The sequence below is a fragment of the Pleuronectes platessa genome, chromosome 20, assembly GCF_947347685.1.
Source record: "Pleuronectes platessa chromosome 20, fPlePla1.1, whole genome shotgun sequence".
Lineage (NCBI taxonomy): Eukaryota > Metazoa > Chordata > Actinopteri > Pleuronectiformes > Pleuronectidae > Pleuronectes > Pleuronectes platessa.
The window spans coordinates 20,334,780-20,357,363 of NC_070645.1; the positions used below are offsets into that span (position 1 = coordinate 20,334,780).

The 22,584-nt window shown below is 49.2% G+C and overlaps 4 protein-coding genes across 4 annotated transcripts; 2 read left to right on the plus strand and 2 right to left on the minus strand.

Moving 5' to 3' along the window:
* Nucleotides 1–1,483: 1,483 nt before the first annotated feature.
* Nucleotides 1,484–10,028, plus strand: si:ch211-230g15.5 (polyhomeotic-like protein 3). The gene is made up of 12 exons (XM_053412980.1): nucleotides 1,484–1,711; nucleotides 2,717–3,334; nucleotides 3,786–3,938; nucleotides 4,432–4,524; nucleotides 4,908–5,115; nucleotides 5,355–6,431; nucleotides 6,659–6,981; nucleotides 7,118–7,283; nucleotides 7,437–7,548; nucleotides 7,718–7,838; nucleotides 8,233–8,536; nucleotides 9,195–10,028. The coding sequence occupies exons 2-12, from the start codon at nucleotides 2,726–2,728 to the stop codon at nucleotides 9,347–9,349; spliced, it is 3,321 nt and encodes a 1,106-aa protein (XP_053268955.1). The 5' UTR covers nucleotides 1,484–1,711; nucleotides 2,717–2,725; the 3' UTR covers nucleotides 9,350–10,028.
* Nucleotides 10,029–10,688: 660 nt separating this feature from the next.
* cldn11b (claudin 11b) lies at nucleotides 10,689–12,967 on the plus strand. Its single transcript, XM_053412981.1, has 3 exons — nucleotides 10,689–10,914; nucleotides 11,074–11,238; nucleotides 12,708–12,967. Exons 1-3 carry the CDS (start codon nucleotides 10,689–10,691, stop codon nucleotides 12,965–12,967), a joined length of 651 nt encoding a protein of 216 aa, XP_053268956.1.
* A 1,444-nt stretch (nucleotides 12,968–14,411) lies between these two features.
* Nucleotides 14,412–17,677, minus strand: LOC128425831 (probable cationic amino acid transporter). Its single transcript, XM_053412658.1, has 7 exons — nucleotides 17,377–17,677; nucleotides 17,044–17,280; nucleotides 16,690–16,907; nucleotides 16,463–16,609; nucleotides 16,141–16,349; nucleotides 15,270–16,054; nucleotides 14,412–14,800 (listed from the first exon to the last, which is right to left on the minus strand). The coding sequence occupies exons 1-7, from the start codon at nucleotides 17,675–17,677 to the stop codon at nucleotides 14,412–14,414; spliced, it is 2,286 nt and encodes a 761-aa protein (XP_053268633.1).
* Nucleotides 17,678–20,898: 3,221 nt separating this feature from the next.
* Nucleotides 20,899–22,525, minus strand: rpl22l1 (ribosomal protein L22-like 1). The gene is made up of 4 exons (XM_053412372.1): nucleotides 22,480–22,525; nucleotides 21,529–21,642; nucleotides 21,196–21,317; nucleotides 20,899–21,092 (listed from the first exon to the last, which is right to left on the minus strand). The coding sequence occupies exons 1-4, from the start codon at nucleotides 22,486–22,488 to the stop codon at nucleotides 20,948–20,950; spliced, it is 390 nt and encodes a 129-aa protein (XP_053268347.1). The 5' UTR covers nucleotides 22,489–22,525; the 3' UTR covers nucleotides 20,899–20,947.
* Between the last annotated feature and the right edge of the window lie 59 nt (nucleotides 22,526–22,584).

Sequence of the window (22,584 nt, forward strand, 5' to 3'; positions counted from 1 at the left end):
AGCTGGACGAGCACATCCTGTTCACGCCTTCAAAATAAATGTGTAGGTTATTTTAATTTACCAAAATGAAGGTAAGAAATGTTGAGTGTCACCTGGACAACTTTACATCAAACCAGGAGTCGTTATAATCTATAACTGATCTGTTAATGACCCTTGTGTTCCATGGAGCTATAACAATCAGCTGACTCATAAATTAATGAAGTGACTCAACTACATTTGAAAAATAAGTTTCTGCTTTTTGGATAAGATAAAAAAAAAATCTCGTTCACTAAAGTGTGGATTGTTCCTGGTTGTCTCTGAATGTTGGTGCTTTACATTTTCCATTTAAAAAGCTCAATTTTTATTTATACACCACGACAATTAACCAAATGCAGGAAACAAGTAAATAACATAAAACAAACAATCATTTTTGAGACCAACTCAGTTGATCATCGTCTGACGTCAAGGTGGTTAATGATGCGTTTTATTTTGAAGGCACAGCCCTCTGGTTTCCGGTACAGTGTGTTTTAAAGCAGCTGCAGATTAAAGTTGGTCACGCAGAATTTGTTGTGTAGATGTTGATGTGAACAAAATCTGAAGCTCATCCGATTACTGACACTCTGCACGTGACGTCACCTGTGAGCTTAGAGATGGACTGAAGACAGAATATAATAATATATACAGAATATACACAGATCATGGATACACAACACATTCACTCTGATACTGTGCGTACAGTCAACAACTCGCAGGTACTTGTACTGTAATTGAGTTTTTGTATTTTATGCATCTTCCTGCTCTCACTGCATTTCAGAGGACAGTATTCTACTTCTCCACTCGGACTGATATCAATGAGTGTGAGTGATTTGGTTCATATCCAAATGAAAATCTGAATTCATAGTGAGATTAAATGTGTTTTCATAATGAGACTTTATATTTAAGATGTTATATGGAGTTAACAGTGAGAAATAAAGCTCAGAAATGTAATAATATAATATTCTGAGTGTAAATACATTTTTATTGGGATGATTTTCTGTATTTATCCTCATGCAATATAATTATTGTTTAGGTTATTGTTGTGTTTACGTGTTTCCTGAGCCGTGCACAGTGTGCAGTGTGCACGGGGTGTGCACGGGGTGTGCACGCTGTATGGTCCGAGTCCTCCTGAGCTCTGAGTGGAGCTGTCTCTCCTCTGTCGCCCTCGAACAGCCGCCTTCCATTGCTCCGCTCCAGCAGCGGACCGACCAGGCCCCCGGCAGCCGCCTCCCTGTGGCCGCGAGCCGGCCTGATTCCCCCCGCAGACCCCGGCAGGTGCGACGGCTGCGGAACCACCGGACCGAGCCACCCGCTCATGGAGGCTGGATCGACGGGCTGCCTCGCGGGGAGGAGAGGCCCTGACTGCGGATGAAGCACCGAGCAAAGTGCGACACACACACACGCTCATGCACATCACGCACGGGCCTGTCTTGCTGTGCAACTTTGCGTGCGTGTGCGTGCGGGGGCTCCCGGCGGGTAATCGGAGGTGAGGCTGCTGACATTATTGTGTGAGGTGGGGGGGGGGCGCGCACCCGGCAGCAGCAGCAGCTCCTGGTGCTGTCAGACGAGGAAGTGGAGCTTCACACGCACACGCCCATCTCAGCGTGCTCGGACAGCTCGGAGCCTCGTCTTCATCACCCTTCATCACGAGCATGCGCCGCCGGGGATAACCTGCAGGACGACGCCGATTTCAGAGGTAGGAGGTCGGGGAGGCGCGCGGGGCTTCACGCACAACGTGCACACACAACGTGCACACACCGTCCAGCGTGTTGTGACGGCGGAGTGGTGCCGTGCAGGCCGCGCTCCATCTTCTTTACCGAGTTATCACCGTCTGCGTGAGTAAAGTGAGGCTGGCGCGTGCACGTCGCAGGCCAGATGTGAGCAGCTGTGGCACCTGCTCGCGCGGTGATGGTGCGTGGAAGTGGCCGAGTTTCAGGCCCCGTGTCCCGCACCTCCTCCTGCTCCTGGGCGGCAGGTGGAGGAGGTGTCTCCTCAGACTCTGGGACTTTTAATAAGGTTCTGAACTCGAGTTGAATTGTTTCCCAGTGTTTCTCTTCGATTTGTTCATTTTAACATCTTAATAATCACTATAGACTTTATAAAGCACCTTTAAAACACAGGTCGAATGAAACATTGAATTATCACGATCATCAGTTCTGTGTCTGATTGTTGTCATCAGGGTTAATTTCTGTGAACATTGTGAAAAACATCTCATAATATTATTAAGATATAAATCTGTAAACTCTAAACCACTTCCTTCCAGCGAGTTTCGAGGAAACGTGTTTTCTGAGTAATGACACGAGTCACCGAACAAACAGGAAACACAACAACAGCACAAGTTTCTCTGTGGAGGTCATTCATATTAATATCAATACGTCCTCGTGTCATTTTACTGGATTAATGCATCAGTCGTTCAGTGAAGTGAGAGAATATAGTGACAAACTCTCTCCCCCTCCAATCTCTCTCTCTCCCCCCTCTCTCTCTGTCTCTCTCCCTCTCCCTCTCTCTCTCTCTCTCCCTCTCTCTCTCCCGCCCCTCTCTCTCTCTCTCTCTCTCTCTCCCCCCCCCCCTCTCTCTCTCTCCCCCCCCACCCTCTCTCTCTCTCTCTCCCTCTCCCTCTCTCTCTCTCGCTCTCTCCCCCCCTCACCCTCTCCTTCTCTCTCCCTCTCTCTCTCTCTCTCTCTCTCCCTCTCTCTCTCAGTCTTGAAGGATGGACAGGGAGCTGCTTCGACCGACCCAGTCCACCCACGGTGGCTCCACCAATGGAACCAGCCCTCAGGCCTCCGGTGCCACCACGGTCGACTCCTCCTCCTCCTCCCCCTCCACCCCCACCCCTCCTCGGCTCACACCCAACCCCCTGCTCCTGGACTCCCCAGCGCCCACGCTAACACCCACCACCTCCTCCCCTCCTCCCCCCCTCACCCCTGCTCCCTCCGTCTCTGGGACCCATGGCCCCAAGGTGGTGGCGGCGGCGTCTCCTCACATCCTGGTCCCTGCTCCGCCTAAACTCAGCTCCACCGTGACCCCCCCCGCCCTCCGCACCTACTCTCGTCCCATCCTCCCCTCCCCGACGACGGGTGTCTCCAAAACATGTCCTCCTGTCCAAGCCTCTGCTTCCTCCTCTCTTCTCCCTCCATCCACTCCTCCCTCCTCTCACGCTGCCGGCACCACGGCCTCCCCTCTCGTCTCCTCCTCCTCCACCGCCATGTCAACAAAGACCTCCACCAGCCTGACCAACGGGAACACAAGGCCCGGATCCACGCCAAGCTCCACGCCAATCACGCCATTTCACACACCAGCCAGTCCACCTGGCCGACAGGTAACACATGCACACACACACACAGTGAACAGACACACACATCTGGGGATTGATCACTGCTGCAGAGGAGAAGATGTTTTCATGTTCGTGCCTTTGCTGGAATCGCGTTTTCAAACTAAAGTAGATCATTGAGTTCACAGGTTGTTGGTTCTGTTCCCATAAAAGGACAAGAGGGCGGGACACAGTCATGCGTCATCAGGACACCTGTTATTCTATTGGTGGAGGAATTCTAAGTTGTAGCACAAAAAACGAATCCAAGAGCAGACTCACTAATTGCATCTTTTCGCTGATTGGTCCAGCTCCTGTCACATGACCAGGAGCATGGAGAAACACAACTGTTTACATGTGGAAGAGACCAGATGTCATTCAAGCAATAATTCCTGTGTCCTCTCCTCCCTCGTTTCCTCTCCTCTCCTCCCTCGTTTCACCTCCTCTCCTCCCTTTGTTCCAGGTGTCTCAGGCTCATCCTGTGGTCTCACCTGGTCTTGTGCGAGCCAATCAGATGCCCTCCCCTGTCAGGCAGAGGGTATCCCAGCAGACACTGCTCCTGGGGAAAGGTCTCAAAGGGTCTGGCCCAGACCAGGTGCTGCTAAGAGCTCAGATGGTAAACACACACACACACACACACACACACACACCTTGCCAGTTGAGAATTGTTTCCATCTTCTCCGTCTTACTGTTGTAACGAGGAAGCATCATTAGATGTCTCAGTAAGAAATGATCTCTGAGGCTTATTTGTTTGATTTAAAGTCAAATCATAGTTTGACTCGAGTTCAGTGACACCGTCATGATCCACACAATGTGAATTCATCCACTGCTGAAAATAGTCCCCAGAAAATGAGCCTGTTTATATGAAAGTATGAATCTGAAGGTTCTAGTTCTCAGCAGGAAGCAGCCGATAGTTTAAACACAATAAACACGTTTTTCACATTTTGACAAAAGAAATAATGGTTCTGTAAAAAAACAAATGCCAGAAAAGAAAAGTTTTGGTTCTGCTCGACTGTCTCTGGACTCTGAGCTTTAATCCCTCCTCTGTTTATTTCCTCCTCCGTTTGCTCTCTCCATCTTTCCCTTCTTGTCTTTTCTTGCTGCTGCAGCTGATTCTTACGTCGGCCATGCGACCCGCCCCCTCTTCCTGCTCTTCTTCCTCCTGCTCTTCCTCCCCGTCCTCTAGCCCCGCCTCCGCTCAGGTGAGCAGTGAGCGAACAGCGGGTCTGTGTGTGATTTCCATTGTGAATGGTTAACGGTTCTGTTCAGAGAAAAAGAAGAAGCATCGAGTCTGTGTGACAGTAAAATGCAAATTTATTCAAAAACCCTGTGTTGCCACCAACAGCTGCTGATTGTGTTTTAATCAATAATCATTTGGTTTTTAATAAAAACAAATAATCATTTCTCTATCCACCTGATGGTTGGGTTGATGGATGTCAGCTGTCAAGATCTGATTGGACATCCCCACGTTTGAGGGAGGGGTTTAGAGAACACCTTGAATGTAAACAGGAAGTAAAGAGATGTAATTTTCTCTCTCTCTCTTTCTCTCTCTCTCTCTCTCTTTCTCTCCCCCCCCCCCCCCCAGCTCCAGAGTCTCACCCTGAGGCCTCCTCACCCCCGGGCCCTCACCATCCCCCCGACGCTCCGTCTCAAGCCCCCCCCCCTGGCGCCGCCCCCCCTCTCTCGCCCTCACGCGCCTCTCTTCCCTCCTCTCAGGCCACGACCACAGCCCAGCACCACGGCAACGGGGAGCCCGACCACGCCCTGCCGCCACCTCTCGGTCCCGCCCCCAAGTAGGTCCCTGAGGCTCAAGGAAGTGTGGGTGTGCTGATGGTGGAAAATGAATTTATATTTAAGTTTATTACACGAGTAAACAGTTTATTATTGATGTGGCTGAGAGTATTCAGATAATAATTATAAAGAAAACAGGTTCAATGTTCAACATGAAGCTAAAACATGACGCAGCCGTGGTGTTGATCCTCACTCTCAGTCTGTCCTTCATCCCGTCTCTCCTCCTCTTCCCCCCCCGCAGCTCTCTACTCCCCCGTCCGAGCCGTCCCTCTGAGGCCCAGACTTCACTCTCCTAACGGTCACAGGGCGACGCCCCCCCGGCAGACCTCCATCCTCAAGCCAATCGCTGCTGCTCCCTCCGGTCAGGCCCCGCCCATCACCAGCAGGCCGCTGTGCAGACTGAAGACCTGTCCATCAACTCAAACTGTGCTCGGTCCCGGCCAATCACAGCACAGCTCGCTGTCCCTGACCAATCCTTCTTCCCACTTCGAGCACTCGCCGTCTGCGGCGCGGCAGCTGCAGATCATCGCCCTCTCCTCCGGCCGCCAGCCTCAACCCGGAGTGTTCGGCCGCGCGTCGGTGCAGCCGCCACCTCCGGTCGCTGAGCCGCCGGAGCTCTCGAGCCCATCGAGGCTTCCTCTTCCTCTCAACCCCTCGTTGCCAAAAACAGCCTCTCCTCTGCCCTCGCCTCCGTCTCTCCTCAGTCCGGCCTCTCCGCCGAGTCAAGCTGCAGCTCAGCCACAAACTCTGGTCCAGAGAGGAGAGACCAAGGAGAGCGAGGAGCTGAGAGAGCGAGGGCGAGGGGGGGGACACGGAATCAGAGACGAGGGGACGGTCGACCTGAGGGTGGAGAGAGACGACCAAAGAGAGAGAGCGAAGGAGGAGAGAGCACGGCTCCCGACCCTGAAGGAAATCAGTCAGAAAGAGCAGGAAGCTGCGATGGGCAGAGAGGAAGTGGAAATGGAAGTGACAGAGGAAGGTCAGGGTGACGGAGAGAGAGGAGAGGCCAGTGAAGAGGAGAAGATGGAGGAGGAAGCAGAGAGCGTCATGGACCGGTCTGAGAAGCTGAACACCAATCAGCTTCTCCAGCAGCACCAGAACCCGGATCCCATCCCGACGCCTGATGCTGGTAAAGGCTCCAGCGTGGAACTCAAACCCCGCCTGGGTCTTATTCTGGCCCCGCCCCCGGTCCAGGCTTCAGTCCCGCCCCCCGTCCCAGGACCGCCTCCTGTCCCAGAGGCGTCCGTCCAGAGGCTGCAGGCCGTCAGTCAGGAGGACTTCTGTGAGGACATGTCCACGCAGTCCGACAACCAGTCAGGTACCCCCCCCCCCACACACACACACACCCCTGGGACCATGATTTGATGAACTGACACCATCAGTGGGTCACATTCATCAATAAGTCTACTGTTGTTTAATATTTAATTATCTGATATGAAAGTTAATTAAAAGCTGAAATTAGAACCATTTTCTTAAGGTTAAATTTTAATAGTTTTCACACAATCACAAAATAATAAATCCTGTGTTCTCGTCGTCTCCTTCCAGCTCTGTCCAGCCTCTCCTCCCAGTCCCCCCCCTCCTCACCCTTCATCACCCCCTCCGCAGAGCACCCTCCCCTCCTCCTCCCCCCTCACCCCCCCCACACGGCCGACCTGGGACCCTCGCGGCAGGAGCCCCGAAAAGTCGAGGAAACGGTCGAGGAGGCGCAGCACCCGGCGGAGAGGAAGAGCGAGCCTCTCGGCCAATCAGAGGACGAGTCGGAGAGCTTCGGCAGCCCCTGGGAGCCGAGGGCGTGGCCTGAGGGACGACTGGTTCTGACTCACCTGGTGGAGGGGTTCGTCATCCAGGAGGGGCTCCAACCGTTTCCTGTACGGACACACACACACACACACAAACACAAACACACACACACACACACACACACACACACACACAAAGTGGGAGAAAAGTTTTGTCCCTGCTGATGATGATGATGATGATGTCTCTAACCTTGTCGTCCGGCAGGTGAACCGTTCGTCGCTGCTGGTTCCTGAGCCGGTGACCACGCCACAGGAAGTGAACGGGACCAATGGCAGGGCAGCGCTGCCTGTGACGGACACGCCGAAACAAGCCGAGCCCTCCACCGACTCAGACGAGGAAGACGGAGGCGACACCGACGACCCGGGGACGAGTAAGAACCACGAGGACCGACCCGACACACTTGAAACTTGTAAATCAACTCTACCCTGATTGTAGAGTTGTTGGTCTAGCGTTTGATTGGTTGTCATTTCCAGTCTCAACACCTATAAGGAATAACTGGACCATGATTGTGTCCCTCACACAGGGTCGGCTCCCAGGGACCGAACGGTGCTTCACTGCCAGTTCTGTGGGAAAAGAGGCCACGCCCACAACTTCATGCGGTCCAAACGCTTCTGCTCCACTTCCTGTGCACGCGGGTGAGACCTGGTTTCATTGGCTTTGAAGCAAAGTGAAAGGGAAGGAGGAGTCATGTGACCCTCTCAGTGTTGAAGGTGTTTTGGTGTCGCAGCAGCCGAGCCGGCAGGATGTGGTGCTGAGTTCAGAGATCAGAGAGAATCAACACGACTCTGTTTGTGTCTCCGACAGGTTCAACGTGCGTCTGACCAAGCGGCTCCGGGCCCTGAGCGCCGGCAGCCGGTCCGAGCGGCCCCGCCCGGCTCTGAACCGGGCCGAGTCGGTGCCGGGGAAACCTCTGCTGCTGCGCCTGGTAGGAACCTGGACTCCAGTTTCCATCACTCCACATGCAACATGGAGTTAAACTCACTTTGTTCCATTCAACAGGAAACACAAATGCAGTCAAATAAAATGACATAAATAATTATTAATTTAATATTATATAATATTTAATTCCAAAACTCCAACAACTGGATATTTGATCGAAATGATCACAGGAACATTTAACTACAGCGCTCTCTGGTGGTCATAAGAAGAACTACAACAACCAGCCATTGAGTATTGAAGATGAACTCTGGAAAATCTCCAGAAAGTTTAGTTTATAATGGATTATTGATATTCTATGGTATTACTACTGTATCAACTTTGATTCTCAATCTTAACCCCATCTTTCTTACCTGTTAAAGTTCTCCCATGACTCCGTCCAGCCTCGAGATCTGTGGAGCGCTGGTCGCCGTGAGAAGGAGGGAAAGGAGAGGCCAGCAGCAGAAGAAGAGGAGGAGGAGGACATGGAGGAGGAAATGGAGGGAGGAGGAGAGGAGGAAGGTGAAGATGGAGGAGAGCAGGATCCTGCCGTGGCCATGACAGCGAGGATGGAGCGGCGGGCAGCCCGCCGGGCGAGGAGGGCGTCGGCTCCGGCCACCACCACCTCCACACCCACCACCACCTTCAAGCCCACCCCCTCTCAGTGGAGCGTGGAGGACGTGACGGCCTTCATACACACGCTGCCAGGTGGATAATCAACAATAAGTCTCAAACACAAACTCCTCACACATGCTCTCCCTCCCCCCCCCTGCTGGCAGCCTCCATTAAAACCATCAGTTTGATTTATACTAAGACTCAAGACTCCTAAGTGTCAGCAGACAACAGTGACCTCATCGCCGCTTCTCCGTCTCCCCCTCGTCCAATTAAGTGTTTTGCAATTGGGTGATGTAACTCACATACTTCTAACCACTGGCTGTCAATCAGAGATCGCTGAGAAACATCTGGAAGAAAAAGCAAAACACTGAAACTCCTTCTCGAGCGTCTTCAAGTTCAAATCGCTGCGTCAACAGATTGTTTAGGAGGCGTCTCAGTTTAAACTCATGAGTCTGCTAAATCTTTTATTTTGAATAATTCTACGACTGAAATCCGGTTTTAACAGCGAGGAGAATAAATGAAAGTCCTTTTTGTAAAACAAGATATTTCTTCGTCCAGTCCAGGTCTGTGATCAGGTCCAGTAAGAAACAAGAAATAAGTATTTTTAGAGGAAAAACTCCAGAAACACAGATCAGAGACAACAGAGTTTCTAAGTATTCTAGAACCAGATAGTCACTAAAGATTATTCATTCATTGATGTAGTCAGGAACAAATACAATATTTATCTGGAATCTTCTTCTGTGGTGTTCAGGCTGCAGCGACGTGGCCGAGGCGTTCCGGCTGCAGGAGATCGACGGCCAGGCTCTGCTGCTGCTGACCGAGGACCATCTGATGACCAGCATGAACATCAAGCTGGGACCGGCTCTCAAGATCTGTGCTCACATCAACGCGCTGAAGAACCAATGAGGAAGGGGGGGGGGGGGACAAAACAAAGAGACCAAGAGGAACATATGAGGAGGAAGGAAAACTGGCAATAAAGACAAAAATGTGAAATTTGAAAATGAAGAAAAGAGAGAGAGAGAGTTTGGAAACAGGAGCTCGACACCGAGGTGACGGACAAAGTCTCCAGAACAGATCCACGGTACTTTATGAGATTATGAATCGAGGTGTGGCCTTAGCTGACGGGGACGGAGGAGACGTGAAGTCGCCGGAGCCCAGAAGTGGAATCGGTTTCGGGCGCTGACTGAAGCTGGAGACCAACGGGGCGGGGCGGGGTTTTGTAACTTTGTGTATATTTTACATGCCACAGGAGAGTGTGTACATTTGAAGCTATTTCACGAAGGATTTTGAACATTTAATATATAAAATTTGTCTATTTAGTTTTTTTAGAACGTGACGTCAACGGCAAATCTATCCAGTTACTAACATAACCGCCGGTGTGTGTAAAAGAAAAAAATAATAACAACACGTAGACTTTGTAAGTGATTAATGAAAGTTTAATGTTTTATATCATTATATTCTGGACAGAAACACGTCTGTGGATTAAACAAAAGAGAAGTCACTATCAGGCTGGAGTCTTTAATCGTCACATTTTTATGGTTTCCTGCTCGAACTTATTTAATAAAATGAAGAATGAACCAGAGAAGTTGTTTCCTCCTGATGTGTGAAGATGGGTGGACACCAGCAGGGGGCCACAGTGAGGCAGGTGAGGAGGAACCTGTTTTCTATAAAAGCACTGATTTGAATTCAGGATGTAAAGGCTCCTGAAGCGTTTGGAGCTGCAGACCTCAGATCTGTGGCTCAGCTGCTGGATTCAGATTTTTGTTTTTCTGCCTCATCCCTGCATGTCTGGTTTAGGTTAGTGTCTCCCTGCGCTCTGATTGGCTGAGACTCTGGACCGGAGGGTTTGATCTCACTACACCCTGCCATCAATCTTATTCTAGGCATTTTATCTGAGACTCAGCCGGAGGCGCACTGACGGGACGCAGCAGGATTATTATTTAATTTCGACTCCTTAAAAGGGATTTTTTTAATCATTGAATTCGTATTATAATCATCTCTCTGGTTATTGTTTTAGTTTTTCCCTTCTCTACTTTTTTAAGACTTTCACTGAGGAGAAAACTTTATTCCTTGAGTTTGAATTTTTTTTTCTGGTGCGTAATTCTAATTCGTCTTAACTTTCTCAAACTGTGCAGTGGATTTTTTGAACTTTTGCAATCGGACAATTAATCCACGAGTCTCCAGAAGAAGCGAATTTCTTTTCTTTTAGTTTTCTGGAGTGCGTAAAGGCGCGCGGAGGCTCCACATGGCGCACATGTGCAGGCAGCTGATCGGCGGCACGGCGAGCTGCGCGGGCTGGGTCGGGGTCATCGTCGGCACGGCCACCAACGACTGGGTTCGAACCTGCGAGTACGCGGTGTCCACCTGCGTGCGCATGGACGAGCTGGGCTCCAGGGGCCTCTGGGCGGAGTGCGTCATCTCCCCCGCGCTGTCCCACTGCGTCGCCCACAGCCAGATCCTCAGTCTGCCAGGTGAGGGGGGGGGGAGGGACAGGAGGGAGAGGGGGGGGGGGGGGTGATGGAGGGTTGGATGAGGATGGAGGGTTGGATGATGATGTCTCTCTCTCTCTCTCTCTATCTCTCTCTCTCTCTCTCTCTCTCTCTCTCTCTCTCTCTCTCTCTCTCTCTCAGCCTACTTGCAGACGTCTCGTGCACTGATGATCTGCGCGTGCCTGCTCGGTCTACCTGCCATGATGCTCGTGCTCATGGCGATGTCGTGCGTGCGGCTGCAGAATGACACCGCGGCCGTGAAGCTGCGCCGTGCGCGCGTGGGAGGAGTCCTGTTCATCCTAATGGGTGAGGAAACACACACAAACACACAAACACACACAGTAGTTTTGGGTGTAGAGGACAGTAGTTTTGGGTATAGAGGACAGTAGTTTTGGGTATAGAGGACACTAGTTTTGGGTGTAGAGGACACTAGTTTTGGGTGTAGAGGACAGTAGTTTTGGGTATAGAGGACAGTAGTTTTGGGTATAGAGGACAGTAGTTTTGGTTGTAGAGGACAGTAGATTTTGGTGTAGAGGACAGTAGTTTTGGGTGTAGAAAACAGTAGTTTTGGGTGTAGAGGACAGTAGTTTTGGGTGTAGAGGACAGTAGTTTTGGGTATAGAGGACAGTAGTTTGGGTGTAGAGGACAGTAGTTTTGGGTGTAGAGGACAGTAGTTTTGGGTATAGAGGACAGTAGTTTTGGTATAGAGGACATTAGTTTTGGGTGTAGAAAACAGTAGTTTTGGGTGTAGAGGACAGTAGTTTTGGGTGTAGAGGACAGTAGTTTTGGGTATAGAGGACAGTAGTTTTGGTATAGAGGACATTAGTTTTGGGTGTAGAAAACAGTAGTTTTGGGTGTAGAGGACATTAGTTTTGGGTGTAGAAAACAGTAGTTTTGGGTGTAGAGGACAGTAGTTTTGGGTGCAGAGGACAGTAGTTTTGGGTGCAGAGGACAGTAGTTTTGGTATAGAGGACATTAGTTTTGGGTGTAGAAAACAGTAGTTTTGGGTATAGAGGACAGTAGTTTGGGTGTAGAAAACAGTAGTTTTGGGTGTAGAGGACAGTAGTTTTGGGTATAGAGGACAGTAGTTTTGGTATAGAGGACATTAGTTTTGGGTGTAGAAAACAGTAGTTTTGGGTGTAGAGGACAGTAGTTTTGGGTGTAGAGGACAGTAGTTTTGGGTGTAGAGGACATTCGTTTTAGGTGCAGAGGACAGTAGTTTTGGGTATAGAGGACAGTAGTTTGGGTGTAGAGGACAGTAGTTTTGGGTGTAGAGGACAGTAGTTTTGGGTATAGAGGACAGTAGTTTTGGTATAGAGGACATTAGTTTTGGGTGTAGAAAACAGTAGTTTTGGTGTAGAGGACAGTAGTTTTGGGTATAGATGACAGTAGTTTTGGGTGCAGAGGACAGTAGTTTTTGGTGTAGAGGACATTCGTTTTAGGTATAGAGGACAGTAGTTTTGGGTATAGAGGACAGTAGTTTTGGGTGTAGAGGACAGTAGTTTTGGGTATAGAGGACAGTAGTTTGAGGACATACAGTCCTCAGCAGCTGTCAGGAGGGATGAAGGCTGGGTCTCCTGCCTGAGGCTTCATCCTGACCAGATTTGTGGGACTCGCCTGCTTCCTGTGGTAGAGACATTCAGTTCCTTTCTATGGCCTCAGGGAGAAACTCATATGAACTCATGTCCAGATGTGAGTCTGGAGGACGTTAACCTTGTCCCTTGTCTTTAAACCCCACCTCTTCCTTACCTCCTGTGTCTCTACGTGTCCTCCAGCTGTGTGTGGCATCATATCCACGGTTTGGTTTCCGATCGGCGCTCACCGGGACGAGGGGCTGATGTCTTTCGGCTTCTCGCTCTACGCCGGCTGGGTCGGCTCCGGCCTCTGCCTCGTGGGCGGCTGCATGATCCTGTGTTGCCACGGCACCGACCCGCGGAACCCGAGCCGAGAGAACAGCTTCTACTACTCCAGGAAGAGGGGCGGGGCCTCACCGCTGGACCCCCCCGCCAACCACGCCAAGAGCGCCATGGTGTAGAAGTCCGGATGACGTCTCATGGACTGTTCGTGATCATAATCAAGTTGTGCATTTAGATGTTTTCCTTTCATTTAGCTGAGGCAGAGCGATTCAGTTCACGTTATAGATACTTGACATCGAGGAAGGAGTCATCTAATTGGTTGAATTGATGCTCACTGGGCGGAGTCAGTGAAATGAGATTATTGTTTCACAAAGTAAAACTCTGATAAGAACAAGAAGGACACAAATTAAAGACGTTTATCCACATATGTTTTAACACTCATTACTTCTTCTACTGCTCTTGGTTCAGCAACATACAAACAGAAGACTGTAAATAAAGATGGACGACATGACAGCTCCCAAAAGTAAAGCCAAAGCGCCTCCATCGCCACCTAGAGGCTGGTTGCAGTTATAAACCCCCCCTCCTCCATGTTAGCAGTCAAGACATTGACCAAACTAAAAAATCTAAATATGTGTTAAATGTTTGTCACATGTCAGAACACGCTTTAAAAACTACCATATTTTATTGTTCTTCATTTTACTTTTATTTCTTTGTGTGTCAGTACAGTTATTTTTAGACATCATTTAAAAGTATTAGTTTCAGAGCTTCTGATCAGTTCCTATTTAACCCATAAAAACACTTGTTTTGCTATTAAAATATCAAATACCTGTGTAGCTGCATTAAAAGCTTTTGTCAGGTGCTGCAACTAATAAAAGTTAAATGTTTACTAATAAAGAGTCTCAGGATAAATCATTTCACTCAAAAAGACACATTTATTCCTCCAACACGAACAAATACAACACATCTGTTTTTGCCGACACAGAGAAACACAAACACTGTCACTTTAAACACCTTTCACACGAAGACACAAAAGAAAACAACACAAGTGACGTTCAGGGCTGAAGATTTTGAGAAGTTGTAAATAACGCACACAAACAAAACCAACGGGAGAGTTATTATGAGGCGTTCAGGGTCAGAGAGTAAGAGCGGGAAATATGAACAGCCACAAGCAATAGAGAGAATAAGGTAGGATTCTTTACCTGCAAAGAAACATTGAATCCTACAAGGTCAGCCATGTTGAGAGTTAAACCTGCTTGGAGCAACATGTACGCATCACAGCTGTAGTTCTATATGTGTGAACCTCATCCAGTGAAACATCTGCAATGGGAGGAGCCTGTCGATTCCGCTCCCTGACGTCCAGGCTCCGCCCACACTGAGGCTTCACCGCTAAATGTCATTGGCTGACAGCTCCGGGTTTGTATTAGCAGAAGATGTTTCATTGGTAGAGTTAAGCCCCGCCCACACCAGGAAGTGCAGCTGCCTGATGGAACAGGACCTCTCATCAGAACCCCAGCTTACTTTACTAAGAATGACTTGTTAGTAATTGATTGTCTCACATTGAATGAGTCTTTCTATTCGTTCTTTACACGTTCACCTCAGTTAAAAACAGAAAACCTCCTGTAGTCAGTTGTCCTCTTCGCCTGCCTCGAAGCCCTGATTGGTCCGTCCCCTGGACCCGCCCCCTCGGCCTGTGTGCTGGCGACCTGGTGCAGACTGGTATCCATACTCCTCACCCCCGTCCTCACACTGCTCCGCCTCCCGGCCCTCACACTGGTTCTGCTCCTCATACTGGTTCTGCTGCTGCTGCTGCTGGTTCCCCCTCTCCTCCGGGGCCGACCAGCCCTGGTAGGGTCTCTCGTCTTGTTCCTGGGGGCAAAGGTCATCGTCAGGGGAGAAGGTGTCTTCCAGGTGGTCGTCGTAGCGCTGGTAGGAGCTGGCGTGGGCCTGCTGCTCGCGGGCCTTCAGCTCCAGCTCGCTGTGCCACACTCCATAGCAGCCATAGATCAGCAGACCTGGGGGGGGACAGACGGAGTGGGTTAACTCAGAGTGTGGAAGCTGAGACAGGTGGAGACGTCAGGACACTGTCCACCTGGGCAGAGTTATCCACCTTCATGGAATCCAGGCCCTCACTTCATCTGGTCACCAGACCAAACAGAGACAAGGCCCAACAGACACACACCAGATCACACACACTCAGTCCTGAAACCAGCACACAGGGTGGAAACATAACCTCCTCGCAGATCTCCCATAAAGTGAAATAATGAAATAACATCAACATTTGTCTTGGTTGTTACAAACTGGAGCCACTGTGTGTTGGATCTGATAAAAGTCTATGAATAACAAATTGTCTATAAAACATTGAGTATTAACTATTAACCACCGTTAGAGCACAACTTACACACCAGTCTTCAGAAAGCTGCCTCATCCAATATATTCTACACAAACAGTTTATGATTCAGAACCAATGGTGTTGGAACTCACCGATGAGGCACCAGACGGTGAACCTGGCCCAGGTGAGTGGAGACAGCTTCAGCATGAGGTAGCTGTTGACCAAGATGGCCGCAGCCGGGACAAAGGGCACGCAGGGCGCCATGTAGGCCAGTTTCCGTGGGCTCTCCGGCTGCTGTAAAATCATAATCATAAGCTTCACCATGGAAACCACCATCGATGTGGCCATCAGCCCCGAGAACACCGCCCCGGCCCCCGTGCCCTGCTCAACGCCAAATATCACGGTGGACCACAGGAGGAAGGACATGAAGAAGAGGAGGACGGTGCATCTGGTCACTATGCGGCCGGTGGCGGGCGTGGGCCGGGCCGACGCGTCAGGGATTCCAACCCGCAACCTCAGCGTGTAGTAATGACCTCCCAGAAGCCTTTTCAGCAAGGAGGCGTGGCCTGTGTGGAAATCAGAATCGTCTCCCTCTCCTTCAGTCCCACCGGCGTGGTAGGACGAAGAGCCGTCCCCGCCCGAGTCTCCGATCAGCATCTGGTCGTCTTTTGTGGGCATGGCTCCGTCGTCCTGGTGCCTCAGGTCCTCCACGTCCTCACCGGAGCTGAACTGGTGCGTGTCGGTGTGTTCGTCCGGCTGGTAGCGCAGTAAGAGCACACACACGCTGACCAGGGTGTAGGCCAGCAGCGTGCCGATGGACATCATCTCAATCAGGTCCCTGAGGCTCACCAGCAGAGCGAGGAGGGCTGCGAAGATCCCCGACACCAAGCACGCCGCCGCCGGAGTGTGGGTGAGAGCAGAGACGTGTGACAGCCACCTGCACACACAGTGGCCACAGCGTTACACAACAAGCGTTACACAACAAGAAGACACTTAACCGGTTTGCGAGTCTCAGCGTCCCACCTGAACAGCAGTCCGTCCTGGGCCATGGCGTAGATGACCCTGGGCAGTGGGAACAAAGATCCCAGCAGGGAGACGGTGAGGCCGGCGATGGAGCCCACGGCCACGATGTACTTCCCCCACAGGAAACCGTGCACCGCGAACATCTCGATGAGCGGAGCCGAGCCGTCGATCAGGTCGTAGGGAACCATGAGAGTCAGGATCACGCTCACCTTCACAGAGGGAAGTGGGTTTGTGGAAGTCCTCCTCTCAACAGACACGATAATGAACCGTTCAGATGGTTCCTTTGTGTTACACACACACACACACACACACACACACTGACCGACACGTAGGCGGTGAGGCAGGCGACCAGCGAGGCGGTGATGGCGTACGGGATGGAGGTGTTCGGGTTCTTCGCCTCCTCTCCTGTCGTCGCGATGATGTCGAAGCCGATGAAGGCGTAGAAACACGTGGCGGCTCCTTGCATCACCTGAACACAAACAGCTGATCACTGTATCTCATCTTGTTTTAACTCGTAGCCTCCAACTCGTTCAGTGCTTCACGACTCACCCCCGACCAGCCGAACGGCAGGAACCGGCCCCCCTCCCAGTTGCCGGCAGAGAGGAAGAAGAGTCCGGCGATGATCATGAAGACCCACACCACCAGGTTGACCACGTTGAGGACATTGTTGAAGCCCACCGAGTTGCGCACGCCCAGAGCGATGATAGCCGTCACCAGGAGGGCGATGAACAGGGCGAGCAGGTCGGGGTACGTGTCCTCTCCTTTACCTGAGACAGACACACAACAGACACACGTGGGTTGTCTTTGACATCTTCATCAAACAAAAGACACACAGAAAGAAGACGTAAGACGACACACACACACACACACACACACACACACACACACACTGATGGTACTGACCGAGGCCTCTGAGCGTGCCCAGGTGTGTTATCATGTAGTCGCTGATGCTGTGATTGGCCAGGGAATCGAACATGCTGCTGAGAGCCGAGGCCCCGGCCGCCGTGCCGATCAGATACTCCAGGATCAAGTTCCAGCCGATGAAGAACGCCACGAACTCCCCGACCGTCACGTAGCTGTAGGTGTAGGCGGAGCCGGTGGTTTTCGGGACCCGGACACCGAACTCTGCGTAGCACACACCTTAAAGACAATCGCACAATTCAATAGGTTGGTTTGTTGGTTCCTTCACAGTCGGGGGCCCCACAGGAGGTTCATGGTTCTACAGGGACGTCTCACCTGACAGTATCGAGGCCACCGCTGCAATGATAAAGGACAGGATGACCCCCGGCCCGGCCATGTTCTTGGCGACCAGCCCGGCCACCACGTACATCCCCGTGCCGACACAGCTGCCCACGCCGAGCGACACCAGGTCCACGGTGGTCAGCACCTTGGCCAGGCCGACCCCCGACCCCTCCCCGAGCTCGGTGAGGTCGTCTGAGCCGCGGGCCATGGAGCCCACGGGCTTGGTCCTCAGCAGGCGGGTGCAGGTGTTGTACCAGGCGTCCCCCAGGGACACCCGGCTCAGCCACGCCGCCATCACACCCCCCCCCTCGATCAGCTGCTCTAAGTCAACGTGAGTCTCAGTCCCTCTGTCATTCTTCACCTCTCATCAGGAGCCTCCTCATCAGCCAACACAGAGTGGAGGTCCAGACTCTGTGGAGACAGACAACAACAGTCCAGCTGTCAGATAAAGAGGCTTTAAGTTGTATATGAAACATGATTCTCAGCCTGACAGGAGCTTGGTCTTTTTAACAAAGTACATCGAGTCTTGTGTTCTTATCGTACAGAAGTCAATCTTACACACTCTTTAATAACCCCCCCCCACACTGTGATCCTGTCGGCTGCTCTGCTCACTCACTGAAGCGAGACTCTGAAACATTAATGAACACAGAGGATCTACTTTCACAACGGAAAAGTACGACTACAGTAAAACTCCAACTGAACAGAGTCGAGGAGCGAAGGGATCAAATCTGCAACGAGTGATTCACACTGGAAAACACACAAACACACACTCACACACACACACTCTCACACACACACACACACACACACACACACACACACACACACACTCTCACACACACACACACACACACGCACACACACTCTCAAACACTTATACACTTATACACTTACACACACACCTGGCTGAGTGTGATGTCAGAGAGGTGAGAGCACAGACAGCTCGAGGCCGATAAGTGATGATCTGAAAACAGCCGGTTCTTGGATACACACCTGATTCTCTCTGACCCGTTGGTTCCCTCCTGATCCTCGGCTCCACCGGCAGGAACTGGTGAAGACGCAGCGTTTACCATTCAACCTGACACCATGTGACCAGGCTGATGAAATATTCAACACTGAGCAGAGTGTGTGATCTTTCATTTAGTGGAGGAGACGATACACAAGGTGTGTGTAGTCCACTGTGAGCTGCAGCTGCTGTAGGGGACGTTCTCCTGTTTGTATGCAGGGTGGGAACCGACCAGGTGTGTGTGTGTGTTTGTGTTGATCAGTCTCTCCAATGATGTGTAAACCGATAGATTTGGGTTTTGGGAGTTTTAAGGTTAAATGTGGCCAAATAAAGCGAAAGCCGTACCAACTTCATTAAAAAATTATTCAAATTTAATATCTTGAAGAGATCATACAGTTTATTTTGTGTTATCTTAAAGAAATGTGTCCAAACTAATGCAGAACACAGACGAACCTCATGCTGAACATTTGAACACAGATATGGGAGGAGCATGGCTCCAGCAGAACAAGAACAAGTGGAGGAAAAGGTGGTTTCGAGGCCCAGAGCAGCCGCCATGTTGGAGGTGATGACAGGAAGCTCGTGGACTGGCTGATGGTCAACCATCGACCAATCAGAAGCTTCACGAACCAGCTGGTGTCTCTTGGATCTGTGTCTGCAGGCTGCGCTGTAATATGATGCTTGGGTCAGATTACATCAACGGAAAACACTTGACCTCTGACCTCACACTTTGTTCACAAGGAATTTAACTAAGCTATTATATAGGATTGAAGTTTCGATCTACATTTTTTATAGTATTCAACCGTTCTATCTTGTTGTATTATTTTTTCCGCTCAACTTATTTTTCAATTTTGATACAGATTAATCCTATTTATTTAATTTTTTTATTCTTTTCTTTAATCTTATAAATCTTAACCTTTGTGCTTTCAGATTTCCAGTAGTTTTCTTTTAGTGTCCCTGAGCAGCATCTTGAATCTACCTCTGTGTATAAAACATGCTTTATAAATCAAATGAGATGTATTTCTAAACATTAAAGCAGATTTATGAGATCTTTGTGCTGAACTTCTCTACTTTCCTCCCTTTAGGTAAATATCCATGAAGCTTCTAACTGCTGAGTGTGTGTGTGAAATAAAACAGAATCCAGAGCGGCTAAAGGTGGAGACATTCCTGAGGCTGATGCTTCATACACAACAGATGGGTGAGCGGGAGTGGATCCAAACAGACACACACACACACACACACACACACACACACACACACAGAAGAACAGGGGCAAAGCAAAACATCCCTTCTCACTTTAGGGGAATGAAGCTTTTCGTTGGCAGCCTGAAGTGATTGACAGCAGCAGAACAAAGACTGAGGACAGATGTGTCCTCATGTCCTCGTGTCCGTCTCCTGCTCCAAGACGTGAGATGAAGAGGAGATGGAGTGATAGGCCGTTCAAACATCAAATATGATAATTAATGTTTTATTGCATTTACCCCCCCCCCCCCACCTTATTGTAAGTATTATCCTGTGGGGCCTTTTCCATATAATATAGAAACTAATTTGTAGTTAGGATCAAGTTTTCCTTTATTTATTTAGCATTTAACTTATTTACTTTATTTTCTGGTATATTTTGGTTGTTGACTCTGATACATGATGCAGTGAAATGAGACAAATTGTGATTTGTGAATATCGGCTTTATAAAATCCATGAATCCTTCTGCACTTTCTTTAAAAATCGTGTAACAGGAAGTTTTTCTACATTTTCACTGATTTCTCAGAGACTAATTCATGGATCTTCATGAAGAAGAAGCTGAATCCCATTCAGAGGACTGATGAGTGACTGTCTGCAGCTTGATTCAGTGTCAGGAGCAGTTGGGCTTTGGTGGAGTTTGTGTTTCACCTTCAAGTCTTTCTGTTTGATGTGCTGACACGTGCTCAACTCTGCCTAGTGGACATTTACAGTACTGCACCATTAAAGCGTCAGCTTCTAGTTCTGCAGGTCCACTGAGGAAAAGTCATTCAGCTTGATTCAAGTCCTGCAGTGATTCCACAAACATGAGGGTCATAGGGAGAAGGTCTTCTGGAGACTGAAGTGTGAATCACTTCATGAACTAAGTGTTTATACTTTGGTGAGAGGGTAACCTCAGCAGATGTCACTTAATGTGCATCAATCCACAAGCAGCTAACGCTACATTTGAATGAATACAGGCGTGTTTATTACTGAGATGCATGTTTTTAATTATTTATCTGTCATTCACATATAATAATTTTTATTTCCCCATTATTATTATGTAGATATTGTAAAGTCAATGTCTTGTTTAAATGCTCTAAACACAAATGCATGTTTACAGCGTCCATGTGTTTAACTATTGATTCCAGGAATCTGTCCTCGTCTCTTATCTGAAGACCGGCTCATCTCATCAGCATCACACTCGTCCTGTGTTGTTTAGACTCGTTCATTACAACCTCATCTTCAGGAGCATAATCGGATCTTATTTTTAGAAAATAAAAACCAGGACAGAAAAGTTTGTTTTTCCACATTTATTCTCGTGTCCTGCTGCTGACAGAGACACCTCTACTCGTCCGTCTCCGACTCCTCGTCCTCCTGACTGATCTGGAAGTAACGCAGCTCGTACGTCTCCTTGTCCGACGCCACCACCCGGAGCCAGTCACGCAGGTTGTTCTTCTTCAGGTACTTTTTTGTCAGATACTTCAGATACCTGGACAGAGAGTATTTAACAGATTTTCATTGATGCTGTGCTCAATAATAAAATAAAAAAAGGTTCCTCTGAGGTCGAGGAGCTGCAGGACGTCCCGTCTCACCTTTTGGAGAACTGGTTCTCAGACGAGACGTTGATCTTGTTCTTCATGCGTCCCACCTGGACGCTGTTACCCAGATTCCCCGTCTTTCCATTGACCTTGATCCTCTCTTTGAGGAAGGTTTCCTATTGAACAGAGCACAGTGACGCACTAGGGAAGAGAACCCTAGTAGAGTTGGAGCTAGGGAAGTGGGCCCTAGTCCGCACACAGGGTTAACCATAACTCCAGTAACTTGTTTCCTATGGGACAGCAAGGCAGTCCAGTAACCTTATGGATTATAACAGTTTATCTTTATTTCTAAAATGAGCCGAGTCACCAGCAGCAGTGAAGACTTACAAAGTTTGCCGAGTCCAGGATCCCGTCCTCCACCGGGTGGGTCAGGTCCAAGGTGAACTTCCAGGCCGCTCCCTTCTTGGACTTTCTACCGACAGTCGGTCTCTTCGGTTTCATCTGTGACGGAAAACACCAGAAATAATAAGAATAATATGACATCACATCAAAACCATCTCATTCACGTATTTCTTTATCACATTAAGTTTAAGCTGGTGAAAAACAAGACGTCTCCATTAGGTACATATTCTGTATTTATTATTATTATGTTGTCTTCTTTTGTATTTTTGTTATCTTGTGAACTTCACTCTGATCGGTCTGCTGCTGTCACAAGGGGATTGAACTAGTTTGGGATCAGTTATGATTTTATCTTATCTATTTAATAATTTCCTCTAATATCACGTGCTGTCATGCTACAATTACCTAAATTACTCATTTGTCTCTGTGGTAACTTAAACAATTTAATACACATTTTTCTTAATGTAAGATATTAACAGACCTTTTAAAATGCCTCTATTAAATTATAGTAATAAGTCTTATATCACTTAGGCATATATACAGTGAGCTCCAACAGTCCAAGACAACTTCCCCGTTAACTTGAGTGAGTCTTTGGTGAAAGTGTTTTATTTCTGGAGCAGATAAACTGTTGGCTCATACACAGTGATGCCGAATTAACTAGTGAACGTTACAGTTCAGGATGATTAACTGTAAAAAGCACATTTTAAAACCATCTGCGAGAGAAACAGAGATTTTACATAAAACGCCTAGTTTTCCTATGGAGTCCTGTCAACGGGAGCACGTGCGAGCGAACGTGGACACGAAAACGATTGAAAGTCAGAAAACTTGATCGAATCAAAGAGTTCGATAGAAACAGTCGATCAAACCACACGAGCACGCGCTGGATCACAGAAACAAGCGAGAAATGAAGTAAAGACAGCGGCAGCGCGCTGGACTCACCGGCGCCATGTTGACAGAACGGAAGCGAAAGGAGGAAGCGGAAGTGACGTGGGGCTGACAGCCCGGAAGGTCATTACCACATATGGTGTCGGAGCGGAACTCAGT